The 26,127-nt window shown below is 46.3% G+C and overlaps 1 protein-coding gene across 1 annotated transcript in view; it reads right to left on the reverse strand.

Annotated features, from left to right (window-relative positions):
* The window catches only part of DNAH2 (dynein axonemal heavy chain 2), a 197,087-nt gene that overhangs the window by 62,797 nt on the left and 108,163 nt on the right, over positions 1–26,127 (reverse strand). The window contains exons 41-53 of the mRNA XM_018572866.1: positions 24,873–24,998; positions 23,654–23,872; positions 21,562–21,679; positions 19,775–19,911; positions 17,219–17,356; positions 14,161–14,319; positions 12,826–12,978; positions 10,050–10,141; positions 8,509–8,707; positions 5,638–5,862; positions 5,413–5,517; positions 4,123–4,311; positions 3,563–3,648 (exon numbers count right to left, since the gene is read on the reverse strand). Coding sequence (XP_018428368.1) covers positions 3,563–3,648; positions 4,123–4,311; positions 5,413–5,517; positions 5,638–5,862; positions 8,509–8,707; positions 10,050–10,141; positions 12,826–12,978; positions 14,161–14,319; positions 17,219–17,356; positions 19,775–19,911; positions 21,562–21,679; positions 23,654–23,872; positions 24,873–24,998 — 1,946 coding nt within the window. The remainder of the gene's footprint in view (positions 1–3,562; positions 3,649–4,122; positions 4,312–5,412; positions 5,518–5,637; positions 5,863–8,508; positions 8,708–10,049; positions 10,142–12,825; positions 12,979–14,160; positions 14,320–17,218; positions 17,357–19,774; positions 19,912–21,561; positions 21,680–23,653; positions 23,873–24,872; positions 24,999–26,127) is intronic.

The following is a 26,127-nucleotide window of genomic DNA, read 5'->3' on the forward strand; positions in this document are numbered from 1 at the left end:
GCCTCGGAGCTTCACTGAAATGCTGGGACATTCAATTTGGATGAATTGAGGAAATTATAAGTCTATCAGACAACAGTTGTCAGTATGAAGTGGGTGACCCATGAGTCCCAAGCCATCAGTTTAGGAATTGTATCTGTAAGTGTTCAGTTGAGAATGGCCAATGGAGTCTAGTCTTGAGTGATTTTGGCAGCCAGGCTTTTCGCCATGGTTTGTTTTGTGGCTATGATGTGTGTCATGAGCTTGAACTGGTATTTCGAGGGGTCTTCTGGCTTTAGATTGGGGAGCTCTTCGCACAGGTTCTTAGGAGCAGATATGCCTAGCAATGTATGAAGCATTTCTTGAACCTGTGTTTATAAGTCCACCATGTTTGCATGTAAGTTCCCTTTTTAGGACAGCTTTGGGTATAGCTCTTTGAATAACCGGGGGCAATATGGTTGAGGCGGCTGACCACGAAATACCATCAGTATAATTCTTTATAATTGCCTTTGAAAATTAGGAACATTCTGGGAACAGTATTTAGTGGTGGTAGTGGTCTACTAGTCAGGAACTAGATCTGAACCCAGGGCCTCTGCTGCAGCTGGCTGTGGTTCTACCTGCTGAGCCACCTTAGAACCTTGGATAGCTCCTTGCCTGATCTCCTGTGTAATCCTCAGTTAAACCTAGTCTCTGCTGAACTCTGAACTCCTTGCCCCTCCCTTGAACTTCCTATTTAAGCCACGCCTCTGCACTTCCTGTTTGCCAGATTATTGTGCTCTTGCCAATATCTTGCTTTCTCACTCCTCCTGTGATACAATCCTCTTAGACTCCTACCCGTGTACCGACCTTTGGCCGCTGATTCACCGACTACTCTCATCGTTTTCCGCTTCATACCTGATACCTTTGGCTACTGACCTCGGCTTGTTCGCTGACTACGCTTCTGCCTGCTCCTATACTACTACCGTCTGCTTGTGTACCGAACCCGGCCTGTTATACCACAAATTTGCCTGCTTTTTCAGCTACTGGACTCCGAACTTGATCCAGATCGTGACACCAAGTTTGTGACCACATATCTGGTTTTAGAGTAGTATTTAGGTCAGCACCCATTTCTGCATGTAGTTGTGCTTCGAGGAACCGTTAAGGAGGTGACAAGCAACCGTCGAGGAGCAAATTGTAAAGCAAAGAAGTCAAACCCAGTGAATGGAGTCATCCCTACATTTCTGTTCAAAAGGTATCAGGGTCACCCGGGCAGAAGGGGCTTGGAACCCTCTGGTAGGTATCCAAACAGTCATTCTATCCCCCCCCGGCTCTTCCGGCATCTTCTCCCATTAAGGCTGAGAGTGGCTAGGTTGGCGTGATTCACTAAAGCTGGATAATATAGAGCAATTACCGCTAAAGACCATCTCCAGATATCATGTGTGCCTTTTCACATTAGACTGTAACAGCCGTAATTAAATTTTTTTAACGAGTCGAGTGAGATATTTCATGATTAAAATACTAACTTATCTGGGGTATGTTTCCTGAAAATGTAGACATGTTTTGTGATTTATAAAAAGTAAACATATAATGTAAAGGGTGTCTGACTGTAATCTACTTTAGAGAGGAACTGAACTCTAGAAGTTGTGCCCCAAAACAGGCAATCAGAGGACGTGGCACCAGTATGGCCTGCGGTCTCCCTGCAGATGATCTTTTCCCCATTACTGACCTACCATGCTTTGTTCTGCACTGTGGAGGCAGCCATCTTGGTAGAGGCAGGACTTTGCTTCCTCATGTCAGAGCTGACACTCAGGGACAGCAATTATTTATTTCTTACACAAAATATTTTTTAAATAAAAAATAATGTTTATTATAATATTAACAAGCTAATGAATATTGGAAGGCTTATTTGTCTACTTAGTTACTTTACAAAATGGAAATACCTGTTTTTTGGGGAATCCTAGAGTAAAAATAAAATTCACTAAAGCTTAAAGTAGTATTAAGGTCTAAGCGTTTTTTACCTTAATGCTTTCACTGCCAGGGCAGCCATCAGAAATTTTGGGGCCCCTTACACAGCTTTAGGCCGGCCCCCCCCCAGTCTGCCGCCGGACCGGCCAGAAGTGACGTCACGTCACTAACATGAGGTCACTTCCGGCCAGATGTCAGACGAGCAGCTTCGCTGATGGGGCCCTAGCTTGTCTCAAAGCCGCTGGAGCGGCAATGCTGGGGCCCTGCGCTGCTAGGCCAGGCCTCTGCCTCCTCGCCCCTTCACCGTCGGTCCGATAGTCATGTAAGGGACCCCGGTGGGCCCCCCAGGCCCCTTACATGAGTATCGGCTGTACCCCCCTGATGGCTGCCATGTTCTCTGCATTAGGGTAAAAATGGCACAGCACCTTTTTTCTCCCCCAGTCATCACCAGTACCCCCCACACTTACCTGTCAGCTACGCTCATCCCTGCCGCCAGTCCTGAAGTGATCCTCCATTCGCTGAACTTCCGGGTTGCGGGGATACTGATGGCAGAAGGAGCCATGGGCTCCTTCTGCCATCAGTCAATGAGAGAGGGGGCGTGGCCTGCCAAAGGACTGTCTGTGTCTATGGACGCACACAGCCACTGCGGGCATGAGCAAGCACAGGTGCCTCCATTAGAACGATGGTGGCACCCGTACAGGGGGCGGGGGGAAGATTGCTGCTGGGACCCACTAGAAAACGAGGAACTAACAACTTTTAAAGAACAACAGCAACAGACTCCAGCAAAGGTGGGTCTCCTTGTAGGACACATTTTAAAAAAAAGGAGGCTTTAATATCACTTTAAAGGAAACCTGTGATTTGTCCATTCAGGGCAAGGCAAGTGATGTGCTTAAACCAGCAGAACATACTTACCTTTGCATCGCTCTCCCACTGCCTTTCATGCATGTTAAGTAAGTGTAACACTTCCAGGTATTTAATACTTCTCACAGGGATCACAGTACTACCTCCAACAATGTCTTCATCTGCTTTTCTCTTAGGAAAGACGGCACCATCTTTGTTCAGGCATCATCCAGGGTCACCATCTACTTCCTGGACTGAGATGCCAGCTCAGAGATGACACAATCATGTCAATCCTGTGCAATGTTGGCTGTATTAATTAACTTCTGACAAAAATCAGCTCTTGCTGCAGCCTCCCACCTTGTGAATGTCTACAAAGATAGATCACTGGGCAAGGAGACTGAGCAAATGCTTTCTCCACCCTGCAGCAGACTGAAGACATAATTTCAAGCCTAGGCAAAGTCAATGGACTGGAGCTCAAGGCCGGTCATTTAATGATAAAAGCTGGAGATTTTTTTTTTTTTAATAATAGTACTGTTGCTATATAGTGTCACATGTCAAGAATGTATTCATGCAGACTTGTAACTTTATTAAAAGGCCCACTTGATGACACAGTCTAGATTACTCTTACCTTTGATGGAATATAGTGCAAATGAGTCATGAAAACTGGCCATGGCAGCTTTATAAATAGGAAAAGATGCTGGAATTGACATCCTCCATTAAAAAAGCATCTATGTACTAAACAACTTCCAATTGGGAAATGTCTATCTTGTTATAAATAGGCCCTATGATGAGTGTGCCATACCTGAAGCACTCATGTACCCAGAGCTTGGTCATACTGTGCTTTGTATCATGCAGGTCGCGGTGTGCCCGTAACATGCCTTGGAATACCTGGAAAGGGGAAATATAGATGTTATTCATTTTTTTTTCCTTCCCTCTATCCTGGAGAAGGTTTACCAGAATAGCCTTTATAAATGTGCAAACACTGTGGCCTGGCAGTGGGGAAAGCAAATAGAATTCGGGGGTACATCACTAGAGGGATCCCCAGCACGAGGAAGGAGGTCCTGATTCCTCTATATAGATCTTTGGTTATTACTAGAAGGATCTCCAGCAGGAGGAAGGAGGTCCTGATTCCTCTATATAGATCTTTAGTTATCACTAGAGGGATCTCCAGCAGGAGGAAGGAGGTCCTGATTCCTCTATATAGATCTTTAGTTATCACTAGAGGGATCTCCAGCAGGAGGAAGGAGGTCTTGATTCCTGATTCTAATAAGAGTTTCTCATATGTTTCACATTTAACCTTTTTAATTTCATTCCCCATTCATACTTTTTCTCATTTCAACCTCCACGTGTGACTTGGCTCACCTTAGAGATGTCCCTGAGGTTAAACAGGTAGTGGATTTTGGCCGGGGTGGGCAGGAATCTCTGGGTAATAGCGTTATAGAGCTCTATGGTCGCCTGCGTGATAATATCCCCAACCGGTTTCACCTCTTCCTCAAAATCCTGCAACTTCTGGCTCATCATCGTCCCAAAAATCCTCTTAATCTGAGATTCCTGCAGTAAAACAAGTACATTTCAGTATCACCAGACCACCCATGATTGTCTTGACAAGAGAAGTTGATTTGAGTCAGACGTGGACTGTAATCAATTGGAAAATACCATACAAATGCTGAACTAGTTTTTTCTAAATATGTCATCCGCATATGAATTCTCTACCCTTACTGGCTTTGATTTGCAATTATAGTGCATAAGGAGATGGATTTGAGCAAAGAGGTCCTTAACAATATATATATATATTTTTTGTAATTCTTTATTTGTGAGAAAACATTTTACACTAAACATATAACACATATACAGTCGATTAATGATGTCGTACAGGTACAAACGTAGGAAGCATGTCTATTTCTCCTATCCCTAGTCGCTTAATTAGTCAAGGATCCAGCGGAAGCAGCCTAATAACATATGCAGCGTCCGGGCGTTTGGGGTAATTGCAATGTACATCAGACATGTCTTAGTGTGTAATAGGCAATAATTTTGGTAGACGATAGTGTGTGAACCAAGGGGTCCACCTGTTTGCTTCCGTGGATTGAGGGGAGGGGAGGACATCAGATAACAGCAGGACAGAGTAGGGAAGAGGGGGGGGTTTATAGACGAGAGGAAGGGAGGGCAGTACCAGCAAGCTAATGTGTAAGAGAAGGTATAGGTCACTGGGACATGGTCAGGCCTGCCTAGAGGGTCACTCACGGAGCGCTCCCTAGTAGGCCGATGAAAGGAGGAGTATCATACAGAGTGCGCTCGACCTTCAGGGGAATCCATGTACTCCAGCCAGTAAAACCACGTCCTAGAGTAACGCTCCTGCCTGCCCTGAGAAGACAGGATCATGTCTTCCATCACCCTAATCTCCTCCACCCTGCGTATCCACATAGGTATTGTAGGGGGGGAGGGATTGTTCCATAGACTAGGGATGTAGGATTTTGCTGCATCTAGCAAGTGGCGCACTACAGATCGTGAATAGGCTTTCCTGGACCCTTAACAATATTTAACATAGTCATAAATATAGCTGAGAAGATATAAAAGGATTTCCTAAGTTTCAAACTGTTTCTTGACTTCATAATAGGTGACATCACACACACAAAACACACATTTTTGACTCACCGAGGGGAAGGTCATATTAATCAGGTTGAATCGACTCTGAAGACGTCCAGAAATGGCAGTTCGGCCTCCTCCAGGGGGACCCATTGCTGCCATAAGGAACATGTCCTGGGAAACGTGACAGGAAAATGTTTAGAAAGAGAAGACGAGAAAAGTAGAGAAGAGGACCTCGAGATACACGAAGGATAACACGAGACTGCTGACCATCTGAACAACTTGGTTCCTCACCTTGACATATTTTATGCTCTGGTTCTGTCGATCATACCAGAAGCCATAGTCAATCCAGAGCCTCAGAAGCTCTAGAGGGGGCTGTGATCCGAATGTATCTTTAGCTGGCATATTGAGGTCATCCATGAAGGTCAGAAGTTGTTTGCCTCCAGCAGGTACATACACGCCCTTTGTCCTCTTCTCCACACGACTCTCAATAATATTTTGCACGTTGCTGGAGCTTGTCTGAGGAGGAAAGAGAGAAACGGTCCTTGTGAATGGCGAATGTGCCATAAGATATGGACTTTTATTATGTGGCACTTTTCCATATTTTATCACGGCGTGGTGGGCATGGACTGCCAAGACATGCATGTGAGGCAAGTACAGGAACAAGCCTTCCTACTGGCAGAAGATATGAATGTCTTAATAAGCCAAAAGCAAAGTGCAGTGGTCCATTATAACCAATCATTGCACTAATTTGGCTTCAGCAAAGGGAATTCTAAAGGTTTACAGCTTGTGTACACACATGCATGTGTAACACTGGGTTCACACCTAGGCGTATTGAATATGCGCGTTTGTCGCGCGGTTCGGGGGCGCACGTTTTTACCGCGATTGGCGGTAAAAAAAACGCGCAACAAACGCGCGTTTCCGTGGGCTACTTGGCTGTATCCCAATGGAAACGCGAGACCAAAACGCCCCAAAGAAGTACAAGTACTTCTTTGGGCGTAGGCCGTTTTGTATCGCGTTCGGACGGGCGGAAATACGGCAAGGTGTGAACCAGACCCATTGAATACAATGGGATTTAGATGTTTGAGCGTTTTGTAGAGCGTTCGTCGAGCGTTGAACGCGCTACAAAACGTTCAGGTGTGAACCATATCTGCGAGACTTACCTGCACATGGACTCCTGCTCAAAAACGTGCACGCACACAACTATGCAACCCATTGCCCAAAGTTCCTCGAAAACCTGCTTTAGCATGTGAACGCGCACGTACGGGAGCGCTTATGCACAAAAGTGTACGTACGTGAGCGCGCAGGAACTTGCCCATTAGTGTACAGGTGCACGCTCATTAGGATGCACACTATCCTATTTAAACAGACAAGAAGCCATGACCAAGTTGCTGAGTGGTCTTCAGCTTGTCCCTGTGTGACCTTTACTCTGTTCTTGTATCCTGACTTCCTGTGTATGAACCCGGCTTGTGACCAATTGACTCCGCTTTCTCCTCCTGATCCGGTACCTCTGCTCTCTGATCTCCTGTGTATGACCCTGGCTTACGTTTCCTGACCCTGCTCCTGATCTGTGATTCGGCACCTCAAGATTTGGTTCCCTGTGTATGACCTCGGCTTGAACCTGACTTCCCTTCTGGTCTGCCCCTTGTTGAATCGCTCCATCAGCATCCTGAGCAACGACACCCTGCCAGTGCTCCGTTGGCCTCATACCCGTTGCCTGCTCTGATTTCAAGAGGTCCCGGCTTCATCTTGGTCCTGCCGATTCACCAACTGGTCCAACACACTCAAGTGCCTCCTCAAGAACTGGCCAGCCACCAGTATCGGCACCTGTGCTCCACTCTGTCCTTACATCTCCTGTCACTACTTCCAGAGGTGTGGGACAAGAGGTGCACGGCCGCCCCCTTCTCAGCCGAGTCTCCAGTCAGGTACGTGATAACATGTTTATGGACACACAACCCTGAACGCAGACTAATTATTAAAGGAGAACTATGACATGAGTGATTTCCACTCACCTCATAGTTCTAAGCCGACCTGTGACAATGAGACTGTCACAGGACGGCTCAGTAGATCGGGAGGTGAGAGAACACATACCAGGTTCGCTCACCTCTCGATCCTGTCAGGGCTCTCTGCCGTGACAGGGGGAGGGGCTGGATTCCCCTCTCTGATCTGCCAGCGCTGACTGGCGGAACGGACGGGGGAGGGGGCGGGTACAGCTGGCTCTGCCTCTAGATAGGCAGAGCCAGCTGTCACTCACGCAGCTGGGCAGATCCCGCCATCTAAGTCAGGATCCGCTCCGGCTGCAGCGTCTCAGTATACCGTGAGCTGTAGCTCGCGGTATACTGAGCTTAGGGTAACGGGAGGACGCTAGTTTGTGTCCTCCCGTTACCCCAAGGAGAACTATGGGGAAAAACACTGACCCCATAGTTCTCCTTTAAGAAGTAGTCAAGGGCAAGCCAAATATATATTTTAGATAGAGTATGGATTGGTTAAAACCCCATTATGTTTTTTTCCATTTCTGTCCCATTGGGGAGATTTTCCTTTGCTTCCCGTCTTGTAGACACAACAGGAAATGAGAAGAAATCTCTCAAAAAGTAGAGAAATCTCTTAAAAAGTTGTCACCACTACCAAGGGTTCTCATTGAAGACTTCCTCTCTATTTATGTTCTAGTGGCTTCAAATTTTGGATTTTCCATCACATATAGTCTTGGAGACAATGGTGAAGCCAACAAAAATGGTCAATCTCCCCAGTGGAGACACAGACAAATACCTGGAACATGTGTAACTGAGGGGCTGGATACAACTCATTAGTAGTTCATGGTTGAATAAAGTCAATCATATTTATACAGGACACAATGGCTCCTGTGAGGCTGCTCTCAGCACAAACAGGTTGCCCAATATCTAGGGGACCCAGAGTATAGAATCCAAATATAAAAAGTCTAACAAGAGTGACAGAACAAAGAATTAACAGTCCGAAATGTTCTATTATTGGTGTCAGGTTATAACAAAAGAACAACACACACATCGCTTTTAAAAACTTAAAGGCCTCCCCCCTTCTTCAGGGCTTAGATATTCTATGCAGTTACGAGGACTTAAAAACGGAACATCATTTGTATTTGCTGAATAGACCCGGCATGCTGTAAGTCTGCAAGAAAACTGCTTTGGTTACCTGTGCGGACATGTTAACGGTTAACAACGTCCACTTGTTGGCATCTAAGGACTGCAGTACACTTTGGGCGATAGACGTTTTCCCAGTCCCCACCGGGCCGACAAGAAGAACCGGGTTCTGGTGTGCCACCAGGGCACTAACAATGAACTGGTAGCGCACCGTGTCCACTGTAGGCACCATGATCTTGTAGAACGGGGAACTGTAAAGAGCAATGACAAGAAAATCACACAAACTGGCAAAGAATATCTCAAAAGCAGTGGACAGTAAATGAGAGAGGTGACAAAGGGCCATGAAACCTCAACTATAAATTGGTTTATGCTTAGAAACCTTAAAGGATAAGGTCACTTTATAACAAAGTGCACTTGACCTTTTTGCCTCCCTCCCCTGAAATAACACATACCAGCCTCCCCCTCCTCAGATGTATACCTACCTCATTCCGCACGCCGCAGCCTCCAGGAAGTGTTTACATCCTAGTCCTCTTTCTACTGGCCACGCCTGCACAGTTTAGCCCCATAGAAACCTATGGGGGCTTGTCACCCAGCCGGGAGACGGAGGTAGATGAGCCCCATAGAAGTCTATGGGGATCTACTGCGCACGCAGGTGCCGCCAAGAGAGGCAGGACGTGCGGCGCAGGATCCAAATCCTCTCTCTGGGCCACCCCTGCACAGTAGAGCCCCATAAAGGTATATGGGGATCATCTACCTCCATTCGGCTTAAGGTAGGTATGCATCTGTGGAGGAATAGGATAGGAACTATTAGGTCCGGAGAAAGGGGGCAAAAACAATAAGGGCGATTGGTCTGAAAATGCACTTAGGCTTCATATCTGAACTCCAGGCAAACAGCTCAACATACATATGCGGCAGCTGGATTAGCTGCCATAGGAGTTGTATTTCTATCCACCCAGCCCTGAGATTCACCCAGCTCTGACACACAGCACAGCCCTGCCCAGCAGGACAAGAGACCTGAATTTTCTTTGCTGTAGTTAAGTAACGCTTACAGGTCTTGTCCCTCCCCCAGACTGTCACTGGACAGTGAAATGAACTCCTCAATCTGCTGCTTCTTCTCTCTCAGTCACTCTGCTTTTCTCTTCCTATCAACCCATCCCTTGCATTGCCATACTACTGATGGGATCTTTGCACAGCTTGAGCTCTGCTGTACAGGGACTGCAAAGAGGTTTGTACGAAGTGAAGTTCAAGTATTTACCCGGCTCGCATTAAAATGAATGAATACAGATCTGCATAATTGGCGTCTTTTATATCAGCCTGGAGTTCATCCCGAGGGTTAGGCTGACCTTGTGCATGAAGCAACATTTGCTGCTCTCATCAACACTCGGAATAAAAATATAAACCGGCTGGAGTCCAGGTATGAAGCGGAAGTGGAGGGAGAAGCCCAAGGCTCCTAAGCCATGAAGGAAACCTTTGTCAAAAGTCAAACAAAGCTTTATTTACACATTGACAAACAGAATCTTGAAGCATTGAGCTTGCTCTAAATCCTCATCCCAAGCTTGCTGGCAATTCTGTCCATTTTTCAAAGATACTTACTTGGCTGGAATTCGCCAACCTTTTGGCAATCTGTCCTCAAAGTGCATCCAGTTCTTTGTTTTTGGGTCTACGAAGTACTCATACACCGTGTCCTGCAGACAGAAGAGTAAAGAGATCCCGGGATCGGGTATTATATACAAGGGTCGGTATGTTAGCTTCAGGCCGCCGGATTTGTTTTTGGTCCAGAGGCCAGAAATGTCAACACAATTGTGACGGAATGCACCGTCACTGTGCTAGTTGGAGGGGGCTGCAGGCCGGCCTCTTACCCACCGATTATGGCCCAGCAAGAGAACAGGAGATTTTGGGGCTAAATGTACATTTTATATGCAGACAGTGACTGTTGCCCTCTGTGAAATATATGTTTTAAAATGGTGGAGGACAAGGACTTGGCCACATGGGTTGTCTATTCAAAATGGAGACTTAATTAAGTGAAGTCAGTTGCATAGCTTTCCCCCCCCCCCCCCCTTTAGTACTGTGACTGTGTATGTAAATGTCTGATTCCCTGTGTAAGCTGTTATCTGTGTTTGTCATGAGGGGGAAGGGAGGGGAGGGGTTGTAGCCCTCCCAGTGTCTCTAAAGTGAATGTCCTTTGTTTAATAAAGGAGTTGCTCTTTCTATGTTGAACCTTCAACATGAGTTTTGCCTCGTGATTCGGGGTTAGGGGCTGGTTGCTGCCAATCTGCTGGCTGAGAGTGGGGTTTGGCGGGCAGGAGACGCTCTTTGGCGGAGGTACCCAGTCGGGGTACCAGGCGGTCCGTCACAACAATATCTATCATCTGTGCTTTTTACAGATTGTGTTATACACAAGACACCCAAAAAATAAACTAATCACATTCACACATAAAACATAATAACTGCCACTTACTGACCATTAACCTTTAGGGCCCATTCACACCACATCCAGATTAACTCCAGACCAGACCGTTTCCAGACCCAAAATGGATCCTAAAGTATCCCGATGCTATTTCAGGCCTCTGTTCCCACCAGTGCAGTCCGTTCCAGACCAGGCCAGAAAAATACTGCATGTCTCATTTTGTCTGGTCTGGAATGCACTGGAACGCATAGAAACGCATCCAAAACGCACTGAAATGCACCTGTAAGACCATTGTAAGCTACAAAAAAATGTTAAAAAATGTTTCCAATCGTGGCAAAATAATGGTAAAAACGCGACAAAAACGCAATACACTGCGTTCCAGACCTGGTCTGGAAAATGGTGTGAACCCAGCCTTAATGTAACCTGAATCTAACCCTAACTCCAAACCTAACCCTAAAGCCCTGCCTGCTCACAATGTCTATATTAATGGTACTACGTATGCTGGCCTGTGCTGGGGATATGATGATAAACAGACTCAACTTTGAGAGCTACTGAGCTTTGAGGGACTAGCAGCTCTCAATCCCATCTGTCACTGAAAGAGTCAGTCCCCACTAATGATTGGGAATCAGACTTGTCCCCAATCATGTGCTCACTATGCCAACATTGACATAGTGATCACATGTTGACTGGAGGCTTTACTGACAAAATAAAGCTACTGCTGAACACTGCGTCTGTTTTATACTGTACCTTTAAAGTGACATTAAACCCTCAGATTTTTTAACATAAACCAATACTGTAATGTGCGCCGTACTGTAATCCATGGTTGCTGCTCTTCCTTTTAAATCCTCATGTCTTCTCATGCTTGGGGAGAACTTCCCTTTGCAGCTGAGTGCCTCTTCCTGTAGTGCTGGCTCAGGTTGCAAACCTACACACAGACACCATGTATCCATTTCAGAGACAAGGCAGTCTGCTGCAAAACAGAAGTTCTGCCCAGCATGAGAACAGATACAGATTTTAAGGCATAAGCAGCAAAGAGAAGGGAAACAACCATGGGTTACAGTAAGGCGCACATTACAGTATTGTTTTATGTTAAAAAATCTGAGGGTTTAATGTCACTTTAAGATACAATTACAGTATTAAACAATCTAATACTGTAACTTTAAGATACAATTACAGTATTAAAAAATCTAATGCATTTAATTAGAGAAAGAAAATACAATTTTATTTTCATTGTACCAAATAAAAGTCTTATATGACTTTAAAAAATAAATTTAGATATGCAAATTGTTCACAGGGTTATTTGTAGCTTAACAGAGACATACAGACACTTGGCTTGGGGCATTTAGGCATCAATGACGTCTGGTCATGAAAGGGCTAAAGTTGAACTCTAAGGAAGCAGTTAAGTACACATTTGCAACCTGAAAAGAACAGCCAGAGCTTGCCCTGGTATCTACATCTCCTGTCCAAAAACCTTCTATCCACGTCCGCTTATTAAGCCCCCGTGGAATTGCATAGCATCTCTAGTCTCAGAAGAAGACCGTATACAAGTCTAAAAGGACTACCCAGTCAGAAGATGGGGATCTAGTCTTCTTTTCACATTGTCAGTTATTTTGACTTTCACTTGTACTTGGTCATCACACGCAGTGACTAATTTGGATATAAGGAGGTTTCAACCAGAGAAAGCAAGCTGCTCTGGTGTGCTGTATCTTTAGATAACTCATAGCACTCTGGGAATCCTTTGTCATAAAAGAACTGCAAATAAAGATGTGTAAAAAAGAACCCTAAACTAAAATGGACCAAAAACCAATATAGTTTCCCTTTTAAACTGTTCATCTTCCTCCACAAAGATACGAGTGTACGCACTTTCATGGACTCAGCCTCCCACTAAATTGCCACAAACTTAAATTTTCAGGGTATTACAGAACTTTATAAACTTCTTTTGCTGGGTTTTTGGGAATTCACCTTATTAGGAAAGCTTCCTTCAATCTCTCTCAGGTAGTTGTCGATCTTCTTCCTCCCGTCTTCATCCACAGAGGCGCATACTGACCAGACCAGGCAGAAGAGGAACCAGAGCTCCACCATGCGGCTGTAATTGTCCTGGTCTGCTGGATTCACCTGCGATGTGAACAAGAGATATAGAATGACACAAATATACTCTGCCCATATTAAAAGGAGAACTATGGGGTCAGTGTTTTTCCCCAAAGTTCGCCAAAGGGTCACGGGAGGACGTACAGCGTCCTCCCGTGACCCAAAGCTCAGTATATAGCGAGCTACAGCTCGCGGTATACTGAGACCGCCGCAGCCGGGATGGATCCTGACAATGCTGTAGAGATCCGCCCAGCTGCATGAGTGACAGCTGGCTCTGCCTATCTAGAAGCAGAGCCAGCTGAGCCTGCCCCCTCCCCTGTCCGTTCCTCCAGTCAGCGCTGGAGGATCGGAGAGGGGAATCCCTGCAGGGAGCCGTGAGTGACAGTCACGGCTCTCTGCAGGGATAGATCGAGAAGTGAGCGAGCGACGCTATGTGTTCGCTCACTTCCCGATCTTTTGAGCCGACCTGTGACAGTTTCATTGTCACACGTCGGCTAGAACTATGAGGATGAGTGAAAATCACTCACCTCATAGTTCTCCTCTAAGTTAAAAAATAAACTATCCTCGACTTCATCTTCCTAAAGCGTATCTAAACCCAAAAAGAAAAATTTAACAATATTGCAGCTTGCCAATCCTAGGATGTGGTGGCTGCATTTGTTTTCTTTTCCTGAACCAACGTACACCCCCATTGCATAGTGTTCCCGCTTCTGGTCATAATCCACCACTCCATCTCCCCCAGAATTACATGTAAAAACACAAGTGATGTCTATTTACCCCCAAATTGCTTACAGAGTTCAGTAGCTCAAGCTATAATTTACACACAGAAGTAAACAAGTAATTGCAGTGACCTCTCTTATCAGATGGCTTAGTCCCTGGTTCCCACTTACTAATAACATGTTGCAGTTGCAATTTTTTTTATGTTGCACGATATTAGCGCAACTCCTTATCAAACCCCAAACTTTAGTGAAAAATGCACTTAAAATGCCCCAAAACACAATAAAATACCCATTTGTTTAATAAAATATAAAAGATGAGGTTACGGCGAGTAAATAGATACCCAACATGCCCAGGTTAAAAATTGAGTGCGTCTGTAAAACGGCGAAAAAATTCAGTACCCCAAAAAGTCCATAGATGATGCTTTAAAAGCCCCCACACGTCATCAGTTTGAAGTTTCCCTTTAAGGCTTTCCACCTCTTGCGGAGGACTTACCCCATTTTCCAGTGTGGCCAGTGACTCGTACAGCTTGCAGAGTGAGATGACCCCGCAGGCCTCCTCTTGGGGTACGAGTTCCTTGCAGTTCTGGTGTTTATACTCCAGCATCTTCCCCACGTATTTGTCAAACATACGCTGGAGGCTCTCCGCTTCCCCCTGCACGGTAGACAGTCTTTATTACCAATACACCCGTTCATGTAACATGAAAGCACTGTACCAAGGGGACTGCAGGTGTGAAAGAAGAAACTGTCCCTGTTTTGGGACCATATCACTCTGCCCCTCCTTCCTCCACAATTCAGCCACAGCTACCTCCTCATGTATCATTTCCCCCTCCTCTTTTAGATTGTAAGCCCTCAGGGGCAGGGCCCTCCTCACCATCTTGTATTGTATTGTATTGTGATTGTAATGTCTTCCTTACATTGTAAAGCGCTGCGCAAACTGTTGGCGCTCTATAAATACTATGTAATAATAATAATAATTTAACTCGTGTTTTGACAGGTCCACTTATTATTATTACATAGTATTTATATAGCGCCAACAGTTTGCGCAGCGCTTTACAATGTAAGGAAGACATTACAATTACAATACAATTCAAGACAAGATGGTAAGGAGGGCCCTGCCCCTGAGGGCTTACAATCTAAAAGATGAGGGGGAAGTGATACATGAGGAGGTAGCTGTGTGGGGATGAATTGTTTGAGAATGTGATGGTTAAGTGGTTAGGTTGAGGTGGGATAGGCTTCCCTGAAGAGAAGAGTCTTCAGGGAACGCCTAAAGACAGTCAGGGTGGGAGATAGACGGACAGGGTGGGGTAAAGAGTTCCAGAGGATGGGAGAGACTCTAGAGAAGTCCTGGAGGCGAGTATGGGAGGAGTTGACTAGGGAGCTGGAAAGCAGGAGTTCTAGGGAAGAGCGGAGTGGACTGTTAGGGTGATATTTTGAGACAAGGTCTGAGTATGAGTACTGAGTACTTGAAGTATGGTTGAGGGTGAGGGGGACGGGTGTGGTGGAGTGGGCATTAACATACATCTTCTGCTTTAGAGAGCTGACCGTTATGTACGGATGTTGTTGCCGAGACCCCCACTCTGCTCTTTTCAAAGTCAAAAGTCAAAGTTCACAACAGAAGCAAGAAGTCCTTCAAATTGTTCTCTCAGTAACTCAGCTCACCCTGCTCCCCTCCGAGCAGTGACTTGGCAGCTCAGCTGTGTTGTGGACATTTTATTATATGTGGACATTGTATTGTAGGACTTGTGTGTTTTAGGGATTGTCATCTGTCCCCCTGTGTCGGATGTAACCGAGGAACGCTCTAGCAGAGGGTACTTGGGTTGAATCAGGACCAGCGGTAAAACCGTCAGTATGAAAACCTTCTCATGGGCTTGGAGACGTGTTCGCGGCGTGTGGAGGCGTTTGCCGGTTTGTGAGTACTAAGTGCACTGCGCGGGGCTCCTTGCCTTCAAACGTCTACACACATACGCGAAGCGAAGTCCTATAATGAGATGCGTATTATACCTCTATTGCGGACTGCGCTATCCCTTTTGGATACATATCTGCTTTTATAAGAAGACATAATCTGCCTTGTCCGTATACTGGTACCGTATATAGATAACCGCATTAGCAATGTCTCTTCAGATAGTCTCAAACCTGTAAGAACAAGTAGAATGATCTTATTAGATACTGGTCACTCTGAGCAGTATTGAATGGGGTCCATGCTGACGATGATGGGGGATGGGCAACCACATGGCTGTTCGGGACAATGGACATGACTCGTCCTTCCTTGTGTTACAGGGATAAGGTATGTGCATTTCACTGTTCAGCCATCTTGGTGTAGTCCCCTTTCCTTTTGATGTGTACCTGTACTTGCTGGGCTGACTGGCTATGTTATAAAGCTGGACGTCGTCCTTTGACCTTAATAAATGAAGAAGTTGGTGGTCGGTTCTGCCCTTTTTTCTACACGGACTCCAGCTTGAAGCAGCATCGTGTCTGACTCTCTCTGGTGCTAAAGAAGTACTTCACCCCTTATACAGAAAGAACTGAATGCAGCGTGCATTTAAGCGCAGCGGATTAATATGCGCAGGCAGTATATATAAAATATCCAAATCAGCTGTTACTGTTCCCCCTCCCCAGCAGTGACTTGTCAGGGGGAAGCGGGATGACCTGAGCTGTGAATTCACTGCTGCGGGGGGCAGTGTAGCCCAGCTGCTTAGCTACTGTGGGGTTGGAGGAGTAGGGTGAGCTAAGCTGCAGAGCCATTGCTAGGAGGAGGGCATGATAGGCTCAGATACTAGGTGACAAGGGCAGGGGCAGGGAAGCCCAGTTGCTTAGCTGCTGCTAGGAGCGGGGATCAGGGTGAGCTAAGCTGCTGAGTCTTTGTTGGAAGGCAGGAGTAATGTGAGCTCAACTTCTGAGTCACTGCTGGGAGGGAGAAGCGGGGCTCAGCTGCTGCATCACTGCTGGGAGTGAGGAGCATGGTAACCTGGGCTGATGAGTCACTGTTGGGAATGGTGAGCTGAGCTGCTGAGCCACTGCTGGGAGTGCGGAACAAGGTAAGCTGGGCTGATGAGCCACTGTTGGGAATGATGAGCTGAGCTGCTGAGAGTGAGGAACATGGTAACCTGGGCTGATGAGCCACTGTTGGGAATGATGAGCTGAGCTGCTGAGAGTGAGGAACATGGTAACCTGGGCTGATGAGCCACTGTTGGGAATGATGAGCTGAGCTGCTGAGAGTGAGGAACATGGTAACCTGGGCTGATGAGCCACTGTTGGGAATGATGAGCTGAGCTGCTGAGAGTGAGGAACATGGTAACCTGGGCTGATGAGCCACTGCTGAGATGGGGTAAATTAAAAGGCTCAAGTTGGCATCTTATTAAGCTAACGGGAATACACATGATCTACTTTTGGAAAACAAGTCCTTGGATGCCCCATTGTCAACTACATATCTGCTGTGGTTAAAAGACAAAGAGATGCAGGATGCAAAGCACATGGTATGTTCTTTCAGCTACCAGTTCCCTATGTTCTCTTTCTGAATTTAGGAAAGTTCACTCATCCGAATAGTATCTTACCTTGGATCTCTTCTCTAGCCAGGACTGGACACATGGCTTCCAGCCCAGGCTGGTGTGATCGCTGTATACCATACCGCAACGGGACACCGTGGCTGGAGAGGCGACGGCGAGATCTGCAACCTCAAAGAGCAGAGACACCTGTGCATGGACAGACAGACAGGTCAGCAATAAGGCAACTTCTGTAATGACATCTGAGTACCTGTCTAAGTGACACACCTGACTATAGCAAAAGCTCACTTTGAATATCTCTCTGGGACACAAGGCTTAGTAAACGTTCAATCTGAATTTTCATAGTTCAGTCTGAGCACTGGATGAAGTTCAATCTGAGTACCTAAGAGATAAACCTGACCTAGAGACAGACCTGACTTGTCTAAGAGAAGCGTCAAACACTAGTAAAAGTTTGCTCTGAGTACTTGTGTAAAAGAAAAGTCTGGTATATGTTAAAGGAGAACTATGAGGCGAGTGCTTTTCACTCACCTCATAGTTCTAGCCGACCTGTGAAAATGTGTCACAGGTCGGCTCTGTAGATCGGGAGGTGAGCGAACATATACCGGCGTTCGCTCCCCTCTCAATCCTGTCACGGCTCTCTGCCGTGACAGGGGAGGGGCTGGATTCCCCCCTCCAATCCGCCAGCGCTGACTGGCGGAACGGACGGGTACAGCTGGCTCTGCCTCTAGATAGGCAGAGCCAGCTGTCACTCACGCAGCTGGGCGGATCTCGACATCAATGTCGGGATCTGCTCCGGCGTCTCAGTATACCGCAAGCTGTAGCTCGCGGTATACTGAGCTTAGGGTAACGGGAGGACGCTAGTTTGTGTCCTCCCGTTACCCTAAGGAGAACTATGGGGAAAAGCCTTAACCCCATAGTTCTCCTTTAAAGCTCAAACTGAGTATCTATCTATGAAACAACCATGACACTAGTAATAGTTCAGTGTGAGAACTTAAGAGACAGACAAACCTGACAGTAGTATAAGTTCAGCTTGAGTACCTGTCTGTGAAACAAACCAGATACTGGTACAAATTTAGCCTAAGTACCTGTCTAGGAGACAAGCCTCATACTAGTAGAACGTCAGTATGAGTGTATATCTAAGAAACAAGCTTGGCACCAGTAACAATTGTTCAGAAATTGGTGAACGGTAGCACTGGGTGACTCTACATCATGTGTGATACCATTCCAGATGTGGAAGGGGAGAGCAAAGCTGCTTTCATAACACCATAGGAGCCCATGATACACTAGGGAGCCTTGGATGTGGTCATCAACCCAGGAAAACTAGAAGTGCCGGAATGATGCTGGGGACAAGTCAGATATCCGGAGAGTAATATTTAGTGAAAGATCCATTGCGTTTCTTGTTTTTATGAACCCCTTCTTCAGGGCTTAACTCTTAGGAGGATTGGAAACCGCTGAATGAAGAGCAGAGACCTTACAGGTAAAAGTGCCTTGATAAATGATGTGCGGATAAGGACAAAGTTTGGCATCAGACTGCTTTTCCATTTCCCAGACAACCCTTCCTTTGGACCCTGAAGAAGGGGGCATTCTAAAAGCTCCGAAACACAATGGCACGGAAAAAATATCTTCTGATCTCTTGCCCACGGACATCATTCTACTTGTATTCTTGGGTAATACAAGTTCAACTTGAGTATCTCTCAGAAACAAGCCAGAGCCTAGTAAAAGTTCAGTTGGATGAAAAGTCCGTCCTGACACTAGTAAGTTGAGTCTTGTACCTGACAGGTCCACTTAAAGCCACTGCTTAGGCCCCATTCACACTGAGCGATTTATCGAGCGATTTTTGCAGCGATATCGCTCATATTTCCACGCGATATCGCTCTATGTAGCTTCTCCAATCCATTTCAATGGAGCTGTTCACATCTCGTCGCTCAATATCGCTTGTAGCTCGTCGCTGGTAGCTTGTCGCTCCTACATGACCCTTTTTTTGAGAGATTTGGAGTGATATTGCTCCTGATTGCATACAGCCCAATAGGAAAAAGTTGCGCGATGTCCCGCGACAAGTCGCTCAATATCGCTCGTCGCGCAATATCGCTCAAAATCGCGCGATTTTCATGTCGCTCAGTGTGAATGGGGCCTTAGGAGATAGTAGTTGGACATTAGCAAACGGTCCAACTGCCAAGCACTCCCTTTGTGTGCCCATCAGACACCGCTGGTGATAAATTTGCCTTGGGAGAACAACCGTCTACTGGCTAAAAAAAATCTATCCTGGCCAACAGACTTTCCCCGATACGAGGGTGTTTGATGACATCTCCATAGTCCAGAGTCAAGGCAATCATTGTGTCATCTGATCAATTTGGTGGGATCACTTGACATTGAGTAATGTGCATAGAGAAATGTCTAGACACATATAATAAAAAAATCTATCCTGGCCAACAGACTTTTCCCAATAGAAGGTCGTTTGATGACTTTTCCCAATAGAAGGTCATAGAGAAATGTCTAGACACATATAAGTTTTCAGCATATATATATATATATATGACATTTCTCTATGACCTTCTATTGGGAAAAGTCATCAAACGACCTTCTATACCAGGTGAGGTATTAGCTCACCTGCTCCGGCATGGCTATCCTCTCTCCATTGATAAGGGTCAGGACTTTGTTATCGTCCATGACAGAATTCATGCTTTCTATCCACAGAGTGTCCACCGGCCCATCAAACACAATCCACTTCTCGTCCGGGCGCTCATCTGCCAAATAAAATAGATCAGATTGCTCAGTCTTCCCGCCGCATAATACAGAGCACAACTCTTTACTGATTTCCTAACTGTTCTCTAAACCACGACTTCCATGTCTTGCACTGATTAGAGCTTACAAGCCTGGTACAGCAGCATAGAAGATGATATAAAGGGATCTATCATAGGCTGTATCTGTGATATAAAACAGCAGATCCGGACTCATTTTGTCTTTATACTAGTTCACCAAGTTGCTTTTCATTCTTCATGTCCTTCTATGTGGCTTATTGGTGCAGGAACAAAGGTAAGATGTCGTGTCTGAGGCCTAATGAAACCATTTCTCAAATACCAGAGCAGGTACCTCCAAGTGTCTGCACATGGGTCCCCGTTTCTAGAGCAGTGGTTCCCAACCTGTGTAACCTCAGGACCCACATTTGTCCTCGGTCTTTAAGTCGCGACCTAAGTCGCACTGCAATGGAACACATGGCAGTGTGTGCTGCTGTGCTGTGATGGAACTCCATTGATCGGTGTATTGCTTGTACAGCTCCCAAGCGCCCTGTAGAGATTCCGGGAGCCAGAATGTGATGTCACTCCGGTTCAGGCACCTCTACAGGACATGCGAGGGAGCTGTAAGCAATGCACTTGTGGATGGAGCTCCCTCGCGGCCATACCCCCAGCCCACCCCACCTCAAGTCGACACTCAGCGCCGGGTAGCATATTTTGAATGGCTGCTTGGTGCGAGAATGGACAGTGCTGCGCTAGTGGGAGGCTGAGGAGTTCCTCACCTAGAAAAGTGGAAGGCATGCGGCGACCCACTGAACACGACCCACCAGTTGGGAAGCAAGGTTCTAGAGCATTCAAGAAAACATCAAAACCATAGGTGTCAGAGTGACTTCATCTAAGTGGGTGCTTGATTCCAAATCCCAAGCCTCCCTGTTGGTCTATGAAGCAGCCCACCATATTGCTGGACCAGTGGGGAGGTATGGGGTGGTAGAGCTGAGCTGGGCCAAATGCTGACATCCTGTGACATCCTGAGAGCTTTGGTGACGTGGGGAACAAAGGAAGGAACCACTATACATGGCGGAAACGCAGGCATCCAATGCTCTCTGAAGAGACTGACAAAGGCTGCAGTGCTTGAAAGTAAGGGAAGTATGAGTCACGGCCCACCAGAATAATGAGTATATTATGAGTATATTAATTGTTCTTGAAGGGGAACCGATGTTTTAACACCTTTAGAGACCTATAGGGTCTCTTTAATGTCCAGCTCCCTGCCTTGCTTATATTAATCATTCCTTGGTACCCCCACTGCTCCATTCACCACTGGCAGAGAGGAAAACATCTGAATATGTGGCATCATGAGACCTTCTCCCAAGTGACAGCGCTGGTTCTTAGCAAGTGGCTGTTCAGACACAAGCACCATGACACGGGGGCATAGTATGGTTTGCAAGTTACATCAGGCTTATTCTCCTCGTTCCCAGTAGTGAACAGAATGGTGGCGGAGTAAAAGGAGGGTAGGTATACACTGGCATGGGGACTGGCTTTAAAGTGAACCTGTTACGCTGCTCTGCATGCCCACAGCACAGGCTCACTATGGGGACAGCCTGCCACGATGACATACAACTATTAATACATAACGTTCTTTGTGTTCAGCAACAGTTGACGTACCTGCACAGGCTGTGCGCATAAGGCTGGAGAGGATTCCATCTGTCCACTCGTTGGTTGTCAGATCATATTCACCATACAATTCTCCAAGAGACACAGCCTTGGGGTTCAGAGGAAATTCCTACACATAGGACATAACATATAAAAGGTAAAGAGAACCTGTGCCCTAATGATAAATATAACCCTGTAAAAGATTATGGTCAGGGTAGTAAAAACTGCATTTATCTCTTTGAATTATGGAATTGACCGGTTCAAACAATTTCTAAAGCAAAGTTAAAGCCCCTGACTGTCTTTTTATCTCTTGGTGAGATCTCTGCACAGAGTTCCTGGCTCTGCACATCTGCTGTGTTTATTATGAGGGGTTCCCTCCATCCCTGTGCTGAGTTCCTGGGTCTGTACATCTGCTGTGCCCATTATGAGGGGCTCCCACTATCTCCGTGTTGAGTTCCTGAGTCTGTACACCTGCTTTGCCCATTATGAGGGGCTCCCACCATCTCTGCTGAGTTCCTGAGTCTGTACACCTGCTGTGCCCATTATAAGGCCCCCCCACTATTGCCGTGCTGAGTTCCTGAGTCTGTACACCTGCTGTGCCCATTATAAGGCCCCCCCCACTATCTCCGTGCCGAGTTCCTGAGTCTGTACACCTGCTGTGCCCATTATAAGGCCCCCACCACTATCTCCGTGCCGAGTTCCTGAGTCTGTACACCTGCTGTGCCCATTATAAGGCCCCCCCACTATCTCCGTGCCGAGTTCCTGAGTCTGTACACCTGCTGTGCCCATTATAAGGCCCCCACCACTATCTCCGTGCCGAGTTCCTGAGTCTGTACACCTGCTGTGCCCATTATAAGGCCCCCCCACTATCGCTGTGCCGAGTTCCTGAGTCTGTACATCTGCTGTGCCCATTTTGGGCGCCACTGGAACACACAAAGGTAAGTGGAAATAGCTCATGGTTGGAGGGAGTACACAAAGGTGGGCAGAAACTCCTCATAGGAGGGAAACACAGAAATATGGGTGGGAAAATCTCATGGTGGGAAGAAACACACAATAGTGGGCCGGAACTCCTCATGGGGGACAGGAACACACAAATGTGGGAGGGAATACCTCATGGTGGGAGGGAACATACAAAGGTGGGTAGAAACTCCTCATTGGAGGGGGCACAAAAGTGAGTGGGAACACCTCACGATGGGAGGAAACACAAAAAGGTGGGTGAGAACACCTCATGGGGGGCAGAAACAAACAAAGCGGGGTGAGAATTCCTCATGAGGGGAGGAAACACAAAAAGGTAGGTGGGAACTCTTCTCTTCACGGAAAGTAGGGGAACACTTAAAGTGAATAGGAAAACCTCATGGCGGGAGGAAACACACAATGGGGGCAGGAACGCTTGATGGAGGGAAAACAAAGATGGGTGTGAACATCTCATGGGGTGGAAACACACAAAGGTAGGTGGGAATACCTCATGGTGGGAGGAAACACACAAAGGTGGGTGGGAACGCTTGATGGAGGGAAAACAAAGAAGGGTGTGAACATCTCATGGGGTGGAAACACACAAAGGTAGGTGGGAATACCTCATGGTGGGAGGAAACACACAAAGGTGGGTGGGAATAAACACACAAAAGTGGGTGGGAATACCTCATGGTGGGAGGGAACACACAAAGGTGGGTGGGAACTTGTCATGGGAGATGGAATATATAAAGGTGGGGTGGGAACTCCTCATGGGGGTGGAAACACACAAAGGTGGGCAGAAATACCTAATAGTGGGAGGGAACGCACAAAGTTGGGTGGGAATACCTCATGGTGGGAGGGAACACACAAAGTTGGGTGGGAATACCTCATGGTGGGAGGGAACACACAAAGATGGGTAGAAACACCTCATGAGGGAAGCAGGAACACCCAAAACTCATAGGTGGAGAGGAAAAGAGGAAGGAGTTATGGCAGAAAGAGCTTTAAGGGGTCTGACTTGACTAGACTTCCTATAACTCAATTGTCTCTTCTCATTTTAAAAAATGCCATCATCTGCATTAAGCCAAAAAAGAAATGAAAAAGATTTTTGAGAATGACAAGTTCTCTTTGAGAAGGATTATTGGCGGTCACTCACCCGCACAAGGTTATAGTTTGTATCTCCATTGCGGTGCAGAGCAGACAGTGCCGACTGCAGGCAGCGCCAGGTTGTGGTCTTCCCGCTGCAGGTCCTGCCCACTATCATACTGGAGTGACGCGAGGTTTTGGTTTCATACAACTGGATGACTTTGGTGACGGTGAACGGCGTGATCTGGAGGCCAGAGAGGCGCAGTTCCTCCTCAATCTGCTCCCGGAGCTGAGGCAAAAATGAAAAAGAAATGAAGAATTATTGATGTGCACTGGGGGGGGGGATTTATCAAAACTGGAGCAGACAAAATCTGGAGCAGATGTGCATGGCAACCAATCAGCTTCTCTCTTCAGTTTGTTCAGTTAAGATTTGAAAATGAAAGAGAGAAGCTGATTGTCTGCTCCGGTTTTTATAAATTTCCTTCAATATATGTTAGATCTGCAATCACACACAATCTGAAATATAGTGATGTGGTGGGAGGTTTTCAGGAAGCTATGTACAGCACCCTGTACAATGGTGCATGCCCTGTCTATATGCAGGCCCTGCCCGTGTAGCATGTTCACTGTATGTGCAGAGAGAGGTATGTGAGCTGTCTGCCAGGATACCAGCAGACAGTTCACATCCCATACACCAGGTCCAGTTTTGCGGGTTTTCCAAAATAAAAATAGAAAGTGGCGTGGGTGGCACAGATAGACCCGAAACAAGTCTATTTCCAATATCTCACCTGAATCTACCAATATAGCTGTTGGTAGTAGAAACAAATCTTCCAATTCAAGCAAAAAATATAGCAGAAAGGAAAAAGACATCCATTCTACTAAGGACACAATGCAAAACTACGCAGGTGTGGTGTGGGTGGGGTTTAAGCTCCTTGGGGGCTGGACTTCAGTCTTCTATGTGCCCAGTGTCCATTTCTCCTGTAGGTGGCAGTATATCCCTAGCCTGCCTATTATCATCAGGCTGGGTACCTCATTGGGCAAGGAGGAAATTGCAATTAGCCACTATCAAAGCTGAACTTCAGGCATGCAGCTAGCTACACATATAAAATAAATATACAGGAACCATTTTAAATGCCAGAGGGTTTTATTCTGTGCAGTCAGTCTTGTGATACACACGACGCATACAGGACCTTGAGCTCCATTGCAGCAGCAGCCAGGCTTGGTCAAGGACCCTTCCCATTTTTTAAATGAACAAAATAAACTGTAAATATGTTTTTATTTCCTGGGCTTACCTTGCCATATTCCGCTGACGGTGTGTCTATGCCCGGGAAAAGATCCTGCATGATTCCGCTGAACAGAGGGAGGTCCACAGAGGTGAGTTTGGCCACATTCATGTCTTTCATTGACATGATGAGAATCTGAGGAGACACAATGGTGAGAGATGAGCTGAGAGTCCGCACTGGTGTTAGGCAGCTTGTGAAGCCGAGCAAGAAAGTTCCTCCGGGGTTCATCCTCTGTCAAAGTACCCAGTCAGAGGTGGGAGGAGCTGGGAACACTAGTGCAGAATCTGGAATCTCCGAGACAGATCAGAGACATCCCAAATCTCCTAAATTGGAACACAACAATAAACATCTGACGGAGGCTCTTACACTCCCCCGCTCCATCCAAATTCAAAGTGGAGTTGAGTTTTAATTGTCTAAAAGAAAGTTTATTTCCTAATCCGACCTTTATTCTAATACTAACCAATTCATTGTTTCTCTAATTCTACATCGACCCTAACCCTGGCTCCAAGTATCTAACACTAACCCTATTATTTACTCTAACCCTAATCTAGGTCATGAAGCTTTGCCTATAGCAGGGGAAGGCAAACGCCGTCCCTCCAGCTGTGGTGCAACTACAACCCCCATTAGGCACTGCAAGCCTCTGCCAGCCACAGGCATGACTCCCTAAGGAGTTTGCCCACCCTTGCCCTATAACTAACCGACTTTAAAGGAGGGCTTCTTGAATTATCCCTGGAAAGGACATAGGGGTCTATTCACAAAGCTGACGAGGGCAGCCGAGTGAATGACCGATCAGAAGTGAAGTGATGTTAATTAGACTTATCTGCATAATGTCCTATTAAATAAAGCCCAACTCCAGGATTTACCCCCCCTACTGCCACCCACTTTCCCCCAAAGCCCCCACTCCAAGGGTACTTTTTATTTAAACAGAAAACCATATGCATTTCTTTCTCTTCCATCTACAGCAGCTTCCTCTTCTTGCTCCTGGGTGATGTGGGCATCCTTCCTAAATGGCACTCGAATAATAACATATCGGCACTGTGATCAACTTAAAGCCCACTGTACCGTTAAACGCACTTTGCCAAGAAAATGTAATTTTTGCTAAAATTTCAGAGAGATTAAAACTTTCATTTATAACTGGAGGAGAAAATCCATCACCAAAATATTCATCTGATCCATTAAATGTCTCCCCCATATGGTAGATTTGGAAGTCTAGGAAAAAAACAAAAAAAAAACAAAGCCCTCCGTGTATACTGTGTGTATATAT

The sequence above is a fragment of the Nanorana parkeri genome, unplaced genomic scaffold, assembly GCF_000935625.1.
Source record: "Nanorana parkeri isolate BGI_ZX_2015 unplaced genomic scaffold, ASM93562v1 scaffold2150, whole genome shotgun sequence".
NCBI lineage: Eukaryota > Metazoa > Chordata > Amphibia > Anura > Dicroglossidae > Nanorana > Nanorana parkeri.